The following is a 17,662-nucleotide window of genomic DNA, read 5'->3' as shown; positions in this document are numbered from 1 at the left end:
GTGAAGAATGCTTAATATCCCATGAAAAAAATATGGGAAAAGGATCCGACCAAGCGACCAGCCTCGGCCTCACCACTGATATAGGGAAATTTGAACAGATGATCTCCAAAGTGTGCCCTCCTTGATGGGTAGGGTACATGACCAATTGTGAAAGGTTGGCCAAGTGAAGGGAGTCCAGAAGAGCTGCAGAATGTCATCTCAGTATAGTCAAGATGGAGATTGACATCCCCAAGAAGCACATAATTCGAGAAGCGCAGTGCTCGCTCTGCCAGCACATCCCCACAGGTATCCTGTCTGATCCTGGTATCTGATAAATCAGGGACCCCCCCAGAGTAAAGTGGGCAGAAAGTTGTAGGCTAAAATCCAGAGGGTGGGTGTTTCACTATAAAGAGTCCAACATTCCCTATACAAAATAGCCAAACCACCACCTCTGCCTACTGGGCGATCCACCCGGTGTGCTTATAAGCCAACAGGTGTAGCCAAGGCCACGATGGGGGTTAGAGAAGGCATCCAGCCAAGTCTCTTTAATAAACAATAGGTCTAAACAATTTTCAATAATCAAGTCCGCAACATCAACATAGTGCTTCTTCAATGATCTACCATTGATGAGACAAGCACTAATGCTGCCAGGCATGAATGTGTCAGCCGACATATCATTCGAAGGGGACTCCGGTGTGAATATGAACCCACAGTCCACATAGACATAGTCCCTTGTAGGCCCTACCAACTTGCCGCTATGTGACGGGCAAGGAAGAGGTCGGAGGGATTTTAATAACTCACTCGATGTGAATGCCATTTCTGCTCCCTGATTCAAGTCGGGCAGAATGGCTCGCCCCGGGCGCAGACGGGCCTGCTGCGCGTCCGAGCAGACGCCATTGAAATGGGGTGTGGCTGAAGCCAGTGTGAAATGAAATGAAATTAAATAAAATTTATAACGCGCAACTAAAACCCGAAGGCATCAAGGCGCCTATCAAAAAGAATCACAAAAAGGCATAGGCAAAACTACGGGTATGCTTTGGCAAATAGCCGTGTCTTCAGGGCTTTTCTAAAGGCCGGAAGAGTGGAAAGGGCCTTAATTTCCACCGGAAGAGCATTCCACATTTTTGGTGCTATAGTGAAAAAAGCTCTGCCACCCCATTTGACTCTGCGAATGCGTGGTACAGATAGCAGAGATTTGTTGGCAGAGCGCAGATTCCTCGAGGGGGTATAGGGGGCCAAAAGAGCCCCAACCCCCCCTGACCTATTTCTCGCTAAGGCGCCAAAGGTCAGGCACAGGATTTTAAAAGAAATCCTGTCCTCAATAGGGAGCCAATGCAATACTTTCCTCGCGGAGGTGGCCGACGCCCGTTTGGGTAAATCCAACACAGACTTGGCCGCCGCATTTTGGACCACTTGAAGGCGCTGCAGCAGCCCCCTATTGAGTCCTGCATACAGCGCATTGCAATAGTCAAGTCGGGAGCCTATAAGTGCAACCACGACTTGCTTTCTGGCCTGCTGGGATAAGTAATGTTTAATCTTCCTCAAGATGTGAATTATGCCCCAACAGGTGGAAACTGTTCTGTTCACCTGCTGACGCATATTGAGGGTAGGGTCGATCAAAACTCCTAAATTTTTAGCCAGAGCGGCGGGTACCGGACAAGCTCCCAGTGAGGCAGGCCACCAGTTTGCCGACCAGATGTCCTCCTTTCCCCCAAACACCAGGATCTCTGTCTTCTCCCCATTCAGTTTTAATGAATTGTAAGTCATCCATTGTGCGACTGCCTCTAAACAAGATCTAAAATTGGAGGCTGCCTCGTTAATAGACTGGGAAAGGGAGACCAGGATCTGGGTATCGTCGGCGTAGGAAACTACCTCCATCCCAAAAATCTTATCAGTCTGGCAAGTGGGGTCACATAGATGTTGAAAAGGGTCGGACTTCATGCCGACCCCAGAGGGACCCCACATTGCACAGACAGGGATGGAGATAGAAACTCCCCCAGCATCACTCTCTGTTCCCTCTGGTCTAAGAAGGAAGTCAGCAAATTGAGAGCGGACCCCTCCACCCCAATCTCCCTCAGGCGAGATGTTAACACCGAGGGAGAAAGGGTGTCAAACGCAGCTGAAAGATCTAGCAGGATGAGGAGGGTGGTCTGGCCCCTATCCACTCGAGTGCGGATATTATCCAGCACTATGGTAAGGGCCGACTCGGTGCTATGCTCCCTCCTGAATCCATGCTGCGAATGATCTAAAAGGCCAGAGTTCTCCAGAAAGGACGCGAGATGCTTATTAAGGTGTGTTTCCAGCATCTTCGCAGCGGCAGGGAGCAGTGAAATGGGGCGAAAGTTTTTAAGTACCCCCGGGTCCAGTGTTGGCTTTTTAAGTAATGGTTTCACCACTGCCCTTTTCCATTGCTGAGGGAAGGTGCCAAACCTCATTGCCCCATTCATGATCTCCAGAAGGGGAGGCAAAAGGGTCTCCTTACACTGCTTGAGAAGCATGAGAGGACAGGGATCTAAGGGGGAACCTGATCTGGTCCTAGTGAGAAGGTCGTCTAGTTCCTGAAATACAAGAGGAGGGAAGGATGCCAAGCGTCCCAAAGGAGCAACCTCCACCGTAGTTGGAACCAACTCAGCGGAACCAGAGGAATCGGCAGTTTCAGCCTTCTGAAGCTCTAAGGACGAATACAAATCAGCAATCTTTGCCTGAAAGAAAGAGGCAATGTTGTTACACAACCGCTGAGAGCCGATGACCGGATCCGGCGTCTGAAGGGAAGTCAGAGAATCAACAATCTTAAAAAGCTCTTTCGGGGAGGAGAGTGAGATGGTACAAGCGGTAAAATATTGTTGCTTAACTCTTATTACCTCCGCCTTATAGCCCCTCAGTAAGATTTTATGGGCCTCTTTTTCCCTCAGGTCCCAGCTGGCCAACCAGAGACGCTCATGCCTCCTAACTCCCTGCCTGAGAAGTCTTAATGACTCGCAGAACCAAGGAGCCGACGGCTTTTTCCTGGCCGAGTATCGTGAACGGACCGGGGCCAATTCCTCTAGAGCCAAGGTGACAGCCTTATCTAGCTGAGAGACCGAGAGACATACGTCTACCTCCTGGGAAATTGTCATACTGGGGATCATAGGGGCAAGCAGATTATTAGAGATGTTCTTAAAATTACGCCGAGATACCCTCTTACTTGAGACCCTTTCCAAGCTATCCAAAGTAGTACAGGACAGTTCTATTGGCACTGCATAGTGGTCCGACCATGAGAGGGGGAAAGGAGTGTTAACTATCAACCTCTCATCGTTAGAAAAAATTCCATCAAGCGTATGGCCCGCCTGGTGGGTGGCACCCCTCACAAGTTGGTTCAGCCCGCAGGCAGACATAGCGTTGATCAGGGAGAAGGTGTCGGTGGACTCCATATTCTCAAGATGGTAGTTCAGATCTCCCAGAACCGTAAAATGCTCGCACCCAAAATACGGTTCAAGAATGTTAAGCATATTTTGTCCAAACTCCGTTCTAGACCCCGGAGGGCGGTAAATTAGGACACCAGTAAAAGGCAACTCAAAGGCGCCTTTTAAGGAAAAATGAAGGACTTGCACATCATCCTTAGGATCAGATAGCGGTGTGGTGTGGCATAGGATACTATCCCTATATAGGATACCTAGACCTCCTCCTATGCGGCCTGTCCTATCCAGCCTAGCGAAGAAATAGCCATCTGGAACTGCTTCCACTAGGTCTGGACCCGAGGAGTCTTTTGCCCAGGTTTCTGTGACAAACACCCACGTGGGTTTCCTATCTAAAACAAAATCCTTAAAAGCAACATTTTGCTTAATTAAAGAACGAGCATTAATGAGGAAGCCATTCTCCCTCACGATGCAGCCGCCCCCATTACGGCTCTGTCCCCCCTGTCCGAGAGCCGAAGTAAGACCAGGGACCCCATAGCCCTCCTTAAAGCAGCCACAAGGGGAATAAGTTAAAAGCGCCTCAGGGTCAAAACTATAATGACAAGACAGACCAGAAGGCTTAAACTTTAGCAGATCTTGTTTAGCATACCTAACGCCAAAAAAGGCATAGTCGGCATTTACATCCGACCATCCGTCCAGCCCCACCTCAGCGCGGACGGGCGCAGACGGGCTGGACTCTGGCATGACTCCGGCGGCGCTCCGGCACCCACGCCGCGCACACACGCTGCGCGTCACCATCTCAAAGATTTATAGGGCTCTAGCCAGTCAGCCTGACTGCTAGAATGCTCGCCCCCAGTCTAAGGCGTCCCCTCCCAACTCCCAAGATGGCGCTCCAAAACGCGATGGCAAGCCCGCTGAAGCTGCGGTGGAGGGCACGATTAAAGTGCAGGCAATGCGATAGGTGAAATTAAAAACAAGGCAAAGTGCTAAATTAAGTTTTAAATGAAAAGACAAAAACGGGCGATTTTAAAATAGAGCAGCGCCTGATTTACCAAACGCAGCGCTCAGTAGTGTAAGCCTTAACAGGCAGACTCACCTTTGTTGGCTACCTATATAGCCCCCACCTGATTGCCTCTAGCCAGTCAGCCTGACTGCTAGAACGCTCGCCCCCAGTCTAAGGCGTCCCCTCCCAACTCCCAAGATGGCGCTCCAAAACGCGATGGCAAGCCCGCTGAAGCCGCGGTGGAGGGCACGATTAAAGCGTACATCTACTGGAACGCTGACCGCGATCAGCGCGAGTCACGTCCAAGATGGCCGCTGTCCCGCAATAGCCTCCCAAGAATGCAACCAGAAGAGCGTAGAGTATAGTGCACTCTGATTTAAAGTTTAAGAAAGTGTCACGCGAATAAAACCATTTCTACAGTTAAAAAAATAAAAAATCTAAGATGCAACAATTCCCTCTGCCAAACGAGCAAAAGAAGCTTTTTTCACTTAGGATAGTGAGCAAAATTAACCTTTTCCCAAGCATGAGGGTGACCATGACAAAAATACACTTTTCTATAGGTGGCAATGTGGGCTTCTCTGCACATGTTCACTAAAAACTACTACCAGGTCAGTCAGGTTCGTAGGGACATGCACTTTCCCTCTTCAGTTCTGCAAGACTTTTTGGTTTGAAATTATTTTACTGATTCTCCTCCGGGGAGGTATTGCTTCGGTATCCCTTCTAGGAATCTACAGATCTCTAACAGATGACAAGACTCCCTTTTCAGGGCCTTTGTTTTGCACACCATTGGTCATTTTTCTTCGTGGCTCCACGCTCCTGGCGTGGAAATTTGCAAAAAGAAACTGGCGTCAGCGCACTAGGGTGGTGCCTATATAGGCACTGCACACGCAACCCGGTGTCGATCGAAACCACCTATTGGTGCGCAAAATTTCCCGATCCGGTCTGACACCTGGAGAAAAGGTAAGGAATCTGCAGCTCGATAATCTCTTCCAGCTAATGCATTACCAAATGTAAGTAACTTGTTATACAAAGCTAACTGCATACTGAAAACCATAAAATTGTGCATCTTATCTTTTACACACCGTCAAACATATGCTAAACGCTGCGTCCCATAACCCGATAACACACCTCAGTGGTCATCACGCATGGCATGGAATATCCCACATAGGATCAGAAAAAATACAACATGCTTCCAACCACAAACTACTTGGTGTAGCATGCTACTCATGTAGATAAGTGCTTCAGCGCCCCACATAGGGTTTGTAAATGCTACATAAATGCTGCAATACAATATAATATGTGCTTGTATATAACGATCTACTATTTCAGTCCGAAGGAATGTCTTTCTTGCTGAAACTTTAACTGGTATTTGTGTAAGCAAAGTGTTGTCATTTAGTCCCACAGCTGGACATTAGTGGTGGTATTATAATAAATGTTAATCTACTAGTCTTTTAAAATCAAAGTTTTTACTTATTATTTTAAAAATAAATAACATTTTCCTCACCTTTTGTCGCTATCCTTCCACAGCCAGGGTTATTAGGAGTTTTCCAGAAATTGATTGCCTCTAAAGCAAATGATCACCAAGGATTCTATCTGTTGAACAGCATTATTGAGTACATGCCTCCGTAAGTACATATTGGCAATTGTTTTCAAATTTAGTACAGGTTACCTGATATTATACACCTTCTTTCCATTCCTACCTCTGGGAAAAGCTGGTCTTGATTGTTAAAGCAAAACTATCCATATTAGGTGCTTATGATTGTATTAGAGGTTAATAGTACAAGAGCTAGGAGGAATAAGATCTCATTTACAGTACGAACCTGTCAAATGAGAGCACTTGTCATTGCAAGAAAATGATATTGACGGGCCTGGCTGCCCTTTTCTAACTCACCAGTTACCTCCTGGTCATTCCAGATAAGTACATTTCATTGAAGTCCTGCAGTTTGGTAAACTTTTTGAAACACTGAAAAGGGTCAGTTTAAGGTCCACATTTGGATACATGCTAATGTATTTTTTCAATATGTCCTAGAAACTGGCTTATAGTTAATGGAAAAACTTCAACTTTGTTTATTTATATAATATCCAATGCCCAGACTGAAACTTCGTTTAGTGTTTTCATTTGGCTTTGTGGGAAAAGCAATTAGTGGTATACAAAACATATAACTTTCTTTTGGAACTCTACAGTGACTATGAAGTGAAACCTTAACTATCCCCTAACACCATATTGTCATTGTGGTTTTATGTAATAACTGTTTATATTTTAACTGTTTTGACTTCATGTTAATGTGTTTATCTAAACTTGTATTGAAGTGCATTAATAGTGCTTTGTTGCTGTCCATACATTCAACGATTACATTTATTTAATGTGATAATTCTCTACTCTCCTTGAATGCCATCAGTTTTCTGCCAATCATTAGAGCCAAAAATTGTTCCTGTGAGTTCTTAATAACATTCATTATAGAATGTCTTAAACGGGTGAAACTTTATGGTCTTCTGCCCCCTTTATGAGAAGCAGCATGCAGTTTGCTAATTAGATTTTTGTTTGGAGGGAAAAGAATTGAACTACAGTGGACTTTTGACTCCCAGCTACGGGGAACTGACTGACACTCCTACCATCAGACTTTTTTTGATTACTCTTTCTATTAATGTCACCGGCACGAAAAAAACATGCATACAGTTCAGTTGGGGAACAAATTGATTTCATACAATAGAGTATGCCCACCTTCCTCCTGTGGCCTTCACCTCTGGTGTGCGGGCTGTTTATCTTCCCTACCTCCCTTGTACCATCACAGACTTAACTCCTTTTTGTCTTAATAAGCTATAGCTAAAGCCGAAAGAACTTTTGCAGTGAATGCAGAGTCCATAAATATATGAACCTGATAATGATGGTGTGAATTTGCAGTATTCTTTTAACAGTACCACACCTGGGGAAATTGATGTTGGTTTCTTCAGACTGGTGCAACTCCTCTAGTGATTTATGGCCTATGGTGAAGTCTTGCTGGTTTTTCTACCACCAGCCGAAAAACAAACAAATATTAAACAATAATTAATTGAAAAGGAATGTAAAGTCTAGGGGGACACCTGAAAATGTTGAATGATGATCAGAAAAGAAACTTAACCTCAAACAACCACGGTAACGTAGTATGGTAGTGTGTACCCTCCAATGTCTTTGTTCATATTCCTCTACATAGAAGCGAATGCCAATTTGACCACATTTCCTACATTTGTTATTATCTTTCCTTTAAAAAGAGGAATTGGAGGACTCTTTCATTCTTTGATGAAAATTCAGTAGGTCTGATTGAACAATTAAATTGACATTTAATGCTGTGCATGGATCAGAATTAAACAAGCAAACAAAAATGTTTGTTCTCTTTGGCAGAGCTTTCAAAGATTGCCCATGCAGGTGAAAATATTCAGTGTTCTGTGAGGATCTAATGATGCTGTCCATGCGCCTATTTAAATCACTTGTTAGCATTATTATTCCCTTTGAATTCTAAATCAACCCTAAATATATTTTTGGGGTAAGATGTTGTGTACTATATGTAAGCACTATCGCCCCAAGCGTGCACACATGTACATATCCATACATATCTACAAATCGCACATTTGTCCATTCTCTAGCTTGGATACTACACCATTGGGTATCTGAAGAGCCTTTCATCTAAGTGGATTGTCTGGATAGCAGGCCACTCGGTAACCTGATTTAGTTACCTGTGCAATTAAAGAATCCATTAGTCTCCTTTTACCAGAAGGCAGCAATTGCAGCACAGTTAAACAAGAGTTAAAAATTGGTCCATGACTGTTTCACTTTCAGGTGCAACCTTGCATTCTATCTGGACCTTGGGAGTTTCAAGCAGTTTCTGCACTATGGGCTGAGCATGACTCCCCTGGGTGTAGTGCATTTTTCTTTTGGTTCCTTCTGTTACAGTACCTAATGGTCCTGGGTGTTCGAGTTCACAGTGCAACATCATAGTGGGTATAGGCCTACTATTACATTTCCCTTCAGTTAAAAACTAAAACTAGTCATGTCTGCAGCTGGTGCCTAAAAACATGGACTGTGTCTTACATGGACACTTGTTGGCAGACTACTGATGGCGATTAAACCAGGCTCTTGGCACCTTAAAACTTAACCCTGCTAGATCTCTGCATGTTTGAGTCCTGAGATTGTGTGATCAGAATTTTTATGATTTTGGATAGACAAGCTCTGTAGGTTTAGCCATCTTAGTTGTCCGGTGTAGTTGATTCTGCTGATTATTGAAGTAGACCAGACATTTCAAGGCAAGGCTTCCATATTAAAATCTTTTTATCTGGCAACTATGCCCATAGACTGAAACTTTGTGTACCAATATTGTGTTAAAACCAGTGTCCTGAAGTTCCATTGACATCACCCTCCCGCAGTTGTTTGCAATAACTGTTCCAGCTCGGCCAAATCTACCTAACCTAATTAGAAAAAGCTTTAAAAGTGTTTGGTGTTTTTCCCGGCCCCAGATGGTTCTTGCACCTTGTTTTTGTTCTTAATGGTCATTTTAACTGTTCTTTGTTTGTACTGATTGTTTTAAGTTTCAGCTCTGGCTGGGCTTTCAGTGAAGTTTGCTTCACTTTGCCATGTACCTACGTTTATATCTCTTGCTACTTCCCAGAGTGAGCCCTTACTGCTTGGTTACCCAGTTGGGATGCAATAGAATTGGTGCTACCGGTACACCATTGGAGAACAACACCCACACATATGACTTCCCAGTAACCAGTGACTGTCTCTTGAACTTAGTGCATAGACGTGCTTATGGTTCGCATGTGCTAGAAGTAAACCTTTTTAATGTATCTACAGTTGCTGAAATGATGGACTTAGCACTACATACCTATAACTAGATTGATTTACTGTAGACATTGTGCAGTGCCTGTACCATTGTTCATATTAGAACAATAAGGTTAAAACCAAAGAATACCTCTATAATCACAAAGTAACTTTGGAATATCTTGGTCCTCCTAACAATGAGAGAAAAACTCATTTAATTATGGAAGAAAAACTGCTACTTGAAATTAATTTTGAAAGTACCTGCAACTAATGTGGTTTTATGTTTTTCCGTACACCTCCAGTGAATCTGTTGACCCCTACAGAAAGCAAATATTCATTTTGCTTTTTCAAAGACTTCAAAATTCCAAAACTACAAAGTTTATCAAGAGTAAGTCATTTACTTTTATGTGTCCTCTTAAGTTTTTAAAACATTATTTAATTCCATCACTTGTCTAAAAGTGCTAGTTGGTTGTAGTATGACCGTAGAAATGGCATTAAACCAGTTATGTAGTATCCCATCACTTTAGACTTCACAGGATGATACTGTACGTAGTGGATGTCTTGATTCTTCTGTATAATTTTAAGCTTGTTTTTGGTGTAGTTTAAACCAATCTACCATGTTATAAAGTAAAAGCAAATGACCTGCAGTAGGAGTTCTATATGTATGTCCAACCATTACTAGCAATAAAAAAAGGAAGGATTGTAAATGTCATAGAGAATCCTTGTTTTTGTTGAATAGTATTTGGTCTTAAACAGTTTTGTGACTATTTTAAAACATTTCCTGACGTTAGTTTTTGCCTCTTTACTAGGTTTCTTAGTCTTTATTAACTTGTACTGCATAAAGTATGGAGCAATAGCACTTCAGGAAATGTTTGACAGCATCCAGCCAAAGTAAGTATAGCTAATGTTTCTGTTGTAGTTTGCTATGCAACTTCAAATGTACTCTAGCCCTATATTATTGCAAACCTCTACGACATGAATGTAAACCTGCTTCTGCACGAGGCAGCTGAAAAAGTGTTGGCATTGATTCTGCCTTGCAATCCGGTATATTAGCAATGTTGGATTGTCATCAGTACATAAATCAAAAGGAATTGATTTTCCTGCTGGACTTTTTGGCCCACACTCAATCCTATTAACAACAAATTCTTGACCAGCTTTGCAATTGCATGTGATTCTTTTAAACAATCGACATTGGGAATTTGTTACCCAAGTGACTAATTTATTGTTTAAATGCTACCCCAACTCAACAATGTAACTTTACACTCTTTTTTATGTTAATTGCTCTTTCAAAAGTAAAGCTTGTTTAATGTTCTTATTTGCCTTCAAACCAGAATGTTTGGAATGGTTCTGGAGAAAATAGTCATTCCTGAAGTACAAAAAGTATCTGGGCAGGTGGAAAAGAAAATCTGTGCAGTTGGGATCACAAAGGTTTTAACAGAATGCCCATCCTTGATGGATACAGAGTACACTAAGCTTTGGTAAGAATATACCTTTTTTGTAGGATAATGGTAAACTTGCAAGTATAATTATAACGCTGATCTGTTTTTACTGGTTTTCTGGTTTAAAACTGCCTCCATCTTAACCCTGCTGCTTTTAGTCCATAAAATGCTGTTGTACTTTGCGTTCAGACAGTTTACCCTCATGTTACATTTTGTTCGTTCTTGTGTTTTTCATATCTCCAGTTTATTGATCAGTTTCTTTAGTATATAGAGAGAAGCTGGTGTGTAGTGCATTGTGGGAGCCTACTCTACAAACATTAGGCACTCAAACTCTATGCAATGCCTAGATTCCACCAATACTAAATGTTCTTGGTGTTTCCAGTCTTCATCAGTCGAGGGATTTCTTGTGTCTTTTGTGTCTAAAATTATAAAGGCTTAAGTTACAGCCTTATCCGTTTCAGTTCTGAAGAGAAATGGAAGTTTATGGTTGAGGTCCACTCCTAAAATAAGTATACTCCAAACCTTTGAGTCAATTAGGAAATTGCACAGCAAGTTAAGAATCAAGACTAGCAGTCCTAGAACTGTTGCCTTTATCAAATCCATTGTGTGGGGAGAGATTGAGTAATTTGTTCTTCTGGCTGTTAAGCTGTTAGTTTCATATTTGTGATTGTCATCTAGTATTGAATTTCTAAAATGGAGGAGGTAACAGTCTTGAGCTCTTGCAGCATTGATTTCAAAGTATACTTTGGTATCATTTGCCTGCTGTAGAATTGAGATACTATGTGGTGTTAGCACATAACAGTGTTTCCATATAGAGCTTAGAGACCAGATTGGTGATGGAGCACTCAAGCGCTAAGCAAGGCACTTGGTTAGGCTTGAAGAAATTATTTCCTATTTCTGTATGTTGTGTTCTCTCAAAGATAGGAACTGAACCAGTCTATCTTCAATACCCCTAGATTATGAAATGGGTATCGCCATCAGCTGTAACAAAGGCTGTAGGTAGATTGAGAAGTACAGGGAGGGTGTAATTTTCTGCATTGAGGAGACTGAGTATCATCCATAGCTTTGAGGATTATCTGTTCCTTCTTTCCACAATTACATGGCATTTCCTCCATACCACTCACAGCTCCATTTATTTTCTTGCAGAACGTACTCTTGCCAACCACTGTTTACTAGAAAATGTTATATCAGCCTATTGGCACGATTCCTACTTAAAACTTTAAAAAATCGTATCTCCAGTTCTCTTAATTGGATTTTTGTCATTTTGTTTATCAAATGTTGCTATTTTTCTGATTTGAATTTGGATTGTTATTGTTTTGCATTTTAACTTTATTACTGTTTTAGTACAGCATAAATACTGTGTACGTTGCCGTACATTTGGCTTGTCTGCTTTGTGCCATATCTACCAGGAGATTGAGCGAAGCATAATTTCTGATGCCACCTACTGCCTCAGAAGAGCCATTGCTAAATTTCTAGCTTTAATCTGGCTCCTGGGGATATTGAAGAGTTTTGAATCTGCAGGTAGAAAGATCGTGACCAGGTAAGTTAGTCTGGTAGAAACCTCTATGAACAGATCCCTCCACATTGATAGTATTCCGCAGGCATCAAACTAGATCCAGCCTAAGAATTTTAAAGCCATTCTCAATGGCGCCTATAGGTGACGTTGTGTGGCTCTGCGACGGCGTCATACGACACCACCTATCAGCATGCAGAAGAATTGCTCAAACAGTCTCGGGATCCCGTCTGATTCCTCTGGGAATATTGACATGGTGAGGAATCTGTTCTGCCTTCGTGTGCGTACCCACGTAACAAGATATATATTTATCAATCAGCCTGGTGCAGGGGTGTAGAATTTAATAAAATACGGTTGCTTAATAAATCTACTTGTCCTGAACAAAATTCACTTGTTCCTTTGGTGCCATGCAGTGCGGCAGCAAATTATGGCATCAATCTCATTATGTAAGAGCTCTGATAAAAGCTTCTCTGACTCTGCCAGAGCTCATACCATAGTAGGGTTTGAATACTAGCAATTTTCTTAATTTGCCACCTTTCTGCAGATCTACATACTGGGGCTGGAGTTAGAGATAAGCAATAGTTTCCCATGGTTGGAATGCCCTTTTGAGTCTGTGCAAACGTACTAGCATGTTTTATGGGTTTTCATCATCTCGTCTTGCTTATGTTACTATGCAGCTAAAGGGTTGAAAATTTAATCCTGACAAGTGCAAAAGTAAAACAACTTCCAGGGTTGAGGAAAAAAGTGGTTTGAGGGAAAGTGAATTTATTACTGCTCCATAGATTTTTGCATGAGCAAATCCACACATGCAGATTTGCTTGTGCTAAAGTGCAGTTCACAAATATTTTCTAGGAGTATGATTTCCTGACCTACTCTTGTAAATTCATGAAAGCCGTAAATTTGCACTAATGCAAGGACATATATTATGGCTGCACTTTTGTAACTTTATTTATGAATGGAGTCTATCGGCAAGCAAAGTTCAGTGGCAGGAGCTACTGAGGCAATGTGTAGTTTTTGAGACCAAAAATATTTTTGCTTATGCCAATGTTTGTTATAATGATGTGGGCCCAGCTGCTCCCACAACAGTAAAATTGTACAAAAACCATTTCAAAACAAGAAACATATTGACAAAACCAAAAGGCTGAAAATCAATGTTGTACCTATTGGCTTTGCCAATGCTTGTTTATTGTCCTGTTTTCCCATAATTTTGTTCAAGCTGGTTACACTGACTTCCCATTATAAATATTTTTTTTCTAAATACTAGCATATATCAACACATTTTACTGAGTGATGCTTCAATGAAATGGTACCTAAAATTTCACAGTGGTTTAGCAAGACGTTTTGTTTCTAGTTGCATTTTTTTGTGAATATTTTTGAAAGCAAAAAATCATCAACCTTGCTTTCAAACTTTTGCTTATTTTCATCTAATCAGAGAGCATCCTGGAAGCATTATATGTGAGCTCATATTGTTAAGCTTTGCAAACGTGCGTACACATTTTTATACTGGAACAACTGTCAGTAGTGTAGTATGAACTTAGAACATTTCCTGAGAGCGCTCACCCTAATAATAACGGCTTTTTATTAATGACCCATAAATACAAGTTCGAACAGCATTAACATATGGACACAAAAATTACCTTAACTGCAGACAATGCCCTTCTCTGATCCATAATGTGGTACTGTAATCTGGCAGTCAAAAGGTTTGTGCTGCAGGGGTTTGGGTCTGCTAGTCCCAAGGACAAAATAAACATGAAAACTTGTTGTCCGTGACCCCAAACAATATGTCCTGGGTGTTGGGCTATAGGAATTCCACACCCCTGCTGGCGACACCTGCATTTGTCTGTGACAGGCCATATTTAAACTTCATATTTTCTGCAGAAAACTACAGCAATTTAATTATGATATCAAACCACAGTGCCGCAGTAAGCGTTGAAATGTGCAATACAATTTTTTTTTTACTTGTTTAAATATCTGCTGTAACTGCATAGAAAAATAGAGCGAAAGGTACATATCCGGTCAAAAGTGCATTTGCTGCACACAATATACACTGTTACTTCGAGAGGCAGAACCTTTAATTTCCCAGCTTGCACTATACTGGCTGTTTTTCAGTCCGGCTCTGCTCTATTTTCACCTTGTGCTGACTGTATCTCTGAACACTTCATGTTTAAAAACCCAAACTTGTTTTTGAGTATATTTCTTTAAAAGGACACTTTTTCTTTCTTTACTCAATGTCTCCTGAAGGTTTTAACATCCTGGCTACATTTTATCATCTTAGGAATTTTTTTTCTTAAATAATACCTCCATGTTTGTGAAGTGCTTTTCTTTTGGGAATAAAAAACGCTTCTGACCCACATTGCCTAAGTGTGGGCTGTCTACTTCACTTTCTGTAATATTTTTGTTTAAATTATGACCTAAAAAGCCCTCTAGGACAGAGAAGAAATTTGCCTTCGAGGAAACTGGAAGAGGTCTGAGTTGCAGGGGAGTGGAAAAAAACTGAGAAAAGAGGGTGCTTTCTCTCTCTACTGCTCCAGCATCCTCCCATGGAAAGGACATCCCCAGATATATAAAATTAAAAGATCACTGTTAACATTAACTAGTCTATCTTGAAATGACACAGATACGGCATACACACAAATGTCTCATCCGGCTTCTCCAAATGCTTTTCCAGTTGATTTTTTATGTTCCACGACATCCTCCTCAGATGGACGGCAAAATTAAATATTCAATTAAAGGTCCACAAACATTAGTTATTATTATCATGGGGACTCTGTTGCCATGGGCTTCTCCAAAACACTCTTCCAATAATTCCAGGATTCGCAGAACTGGTAGAGTGAACATTTCTCACACCAGCCACTTTAAAGTCCGCAATTTCAAGACTTCTAAATAACTATAAGTCGACAAGAAACAGTTGTTCTAAAACCAGAACCTAAATCATATACAGTTATTGTTGCTGCTGTTAGGAAGAAACATCCTTCAGCTCCTGAAACATTGGTCCTAAGAGAGAATGCAAGAAAATTGATGATGTTGGAAGAAAAATCTGTCGTACCTATGTATCTACCCTCAAAACAGCTGTTGATTCTTCACTACCAGGGAGATATGGCAGTGCTTTATGGGAATCCTTGCAAAATTTTGCAAATGTCATACCTAAAGAAAGAAAGGACAACTTGTATCTAATCAAGTTATTAATGCTGCTTTTGATGCAGCAGATTCGCAAGCTATAATTGTTGTCATGCCATCACCATCGGGAGCTCCTCCTGGCTTTGTCTTACCACCTTGAGACTAGATTTTTTTAAAATCTGCTAGATTCTTTCCTTTTTGGTCCTTATGTGAATGAGGAAACTGAGAATGAAGAAAGAGCCCGCATCTTAAAATGGGAGGAGTTAGAAAAGAAAATGTTTTTATCATTCTCAATTCTGTTGCAAAGATTCCAGACCGTATCAGCGATAGAGGGATTTAACCCCTCAATTGACCCATTATACACATGCCATCAATTCTAAAAACCTCAACAAATCCAATCAAGATGATCATATTGAGACAGACAACAAGTCTCAACATTCTTAGACTCCACTCGGGGAAAATCCTCATCTCAAAATGACAAACAATGAGTCCAACACTCCATCTGCTCTGATCGAGACTTCTAGCCGCAGATTCCTTAACTTACAATATACCCAGGCGTCAGACTGGATCCGGACAATTTTGCGCAGCAGCACCTCTGCGCGCCGGGGAGGAGGGGGGGGTGCGGCGGCGCGGTACGGCTTCGCCCTGACGTCGTCCATGGACGTGACGTCAGCGGAGCCATATTTGCCCGCCCCGTTCCTGGCCTAGTTTTGGGCCTTCTCGGCACCGCTAATGTCGTACGGTAACAGTGTGCAATGCCCTCCGGTTTAAAAGCCTGTGAGGCCTGTGCGCGTCGCATCTCTGGCACTGACCCGCACCTTATTTGCATTTGGTGCCTTGGTGTGCACCACGATTCCAAAGAATGCGGCAACTCTCCCAACAGATTAAGCCGAAGTGCTTACTGGAAGGCTGTATGAAGCTGTTGGCCGCACATCTGTCCGGCCCAGCCTCTTCTCGTCGGCGCTCTCCTGTGGGGGCTCGTTCCCCAGGCCGCTCCCGCGACCGGCGCCCTAAAAAAGGTAAGCGGGCCACAAGCTTCCACTGAGATCCACCTCCCGTAGGCGTGTCTCTGGCGCCCACTTCTCTCGTAAGGGGTCAGCTAAGGGCGCCCGGAGGTCACCTCCTCCATACCCTCCTGTTCCAGGAGTTGGAGCAATGCACGCCCAAATGGAAGCCTACTCCCAGGCTATTCAGGCCTACTTCGAGTCCCCCTCTCTCCCTGGCGCGCCTTCGGGCCCCAAAGAGGCGGAGGGTACTCGGGCCGGGCCCTCTTTGGTGGATCCTTCCCCGACCAGGGCTGTGTACTGAGTCCAACTCCGGAGCTTAGGCAACGACGTTGGGTCGTGACCCGGTCTGGGCCACGACCCAACATCCTGGTCGCTCCCGTGCGGCTTCCTGCACGGATGGTGGAAGCGGTGACACCGGGTTCGACGCCAGGTTCACACCGCCAGTCAACGCATAGCCCGAGCAGCTTCCTGCACGGACAGCGGAAGTGGCGTCAGCGACGCCGGGCTCCATGTCGGACACGAAGCTGGGCTCGCGTCCAAACCCACACCCGGCTCTAAGCCTGATCCCACGTCGGGGGCAAAACATGATCCGGCGCCGGTCGACTTCCAGGTAGTGTCCCCAGTGGAGGCAGTCTACGTCCAGTCGACTCCGATAGGCACCCACCGATGCCGCTGTCGACTCTTCAATCGCCGCCGGTGTCCATAGGTTCATTGACACCGGAGTCCATGCCTGAGGTTGACCTCCCTCCGGTATCCGCTGCAGCCCTTACGGAAGCTGCTTCTTCCCTGGTCGGGGGCCACTGGTGCAGGTCTCTAGTGTGGCATGGCCTTCAGGTCGTTCCCCGGCCCCGCTTTTTATGGCAACTGGGAGGATTAATCTCCAACCGTCTTCTACAGACGGCCTCTTGTCCCCTCCTAGGGTAACTACTGAGCTAGGGGCCTCCTATGTTCGGGCTATCAACAGGGCAACTGCTTTCCTTGGCTCTCAGCCTCCTGTAGTACCCCTCATTCCAGATCCCTTAAGGGATCTGCTTCATCTCGAGCCTTTTACCGTGGAGCCCTTGCTAACCCTTGGGGGTGCTTTATTAGAAGTCCTGCGTGGCTTATGGGCCTGGCCCTATTTTTGAGCCTCGGTTGATCGGGCCATTGCTCGAAGGCACGTTCCTGCCCCGGGATCCACTTTGCCTGTCCCTCCACCCTTCTGCTCAGAGCCTGGTAGTTCAGGCGGCTTTTGGGTTACAAGACTCCTCCACTTTCCCTTTGTTTCCTCCCACCCGGAAATCCTGGTGGCTGGATGCTTGTGGAAGACAGCTTTTTGCTTTTTCTAGCGCGGCCATCCGCGCTTTAAATGCTACATGCGTGTTTGCACTCGCGTCATCCGCACTCTGGGACTCCGTGGCTATACTTCTTCCTTCCC

At 43.6% G+C, this 17,662-nt stretch overlaps 1 protein-coding gene across 1 annotated transcript in view; it reads left to right on the top strand.

Moving 5' to 3' along the window:
- CSE1L (chromosome segregation 1 like) overlaps nt 1–17,662 on the top strand; it is a 399,917-nt gene that overhangs the window by 282,636 nt on the left and 99,619 nt on the right. Inside the window, exons 20-23 of the mRNA XM_078651858.1 lie at nt 5,905–6,002; nt 9,472–9,557; nt 9,979–10,060; nt 10,501–10,647. Of these exons, the coding sequence (XP_078507984.1) occupies nt 5,905–6,002; nt 9,472–9,557; nt 9,979–10,060; nt 10,501–10,647 (413 nt within the window). The remainder of the gene's footprint in view (nt 1–5,904; nt 6,003–9,471; nt 9,558–9,978; nt 10,061–10,500; nt 10,648–17,662) is intronic.

The sequence above is a fragment of the Lissotriton helveticus genome, chromosome 7, assembly GCF_964261635.1.
Source record: "Lissotriton helveticus chromosome 7, aLisHel1.1, whole genome shotgun sequence".
Lineage (NCBI taxonomy): Eukaryota > Metazoa > Chordata > Amphibia > Caudata > Salamandridae > Lissotriton > Lissotriton helveticus.
Note: the sequence above shows the minus strand (reverse complement) of the source record. Positions and strands in the feature narration are given on the sequence as shown.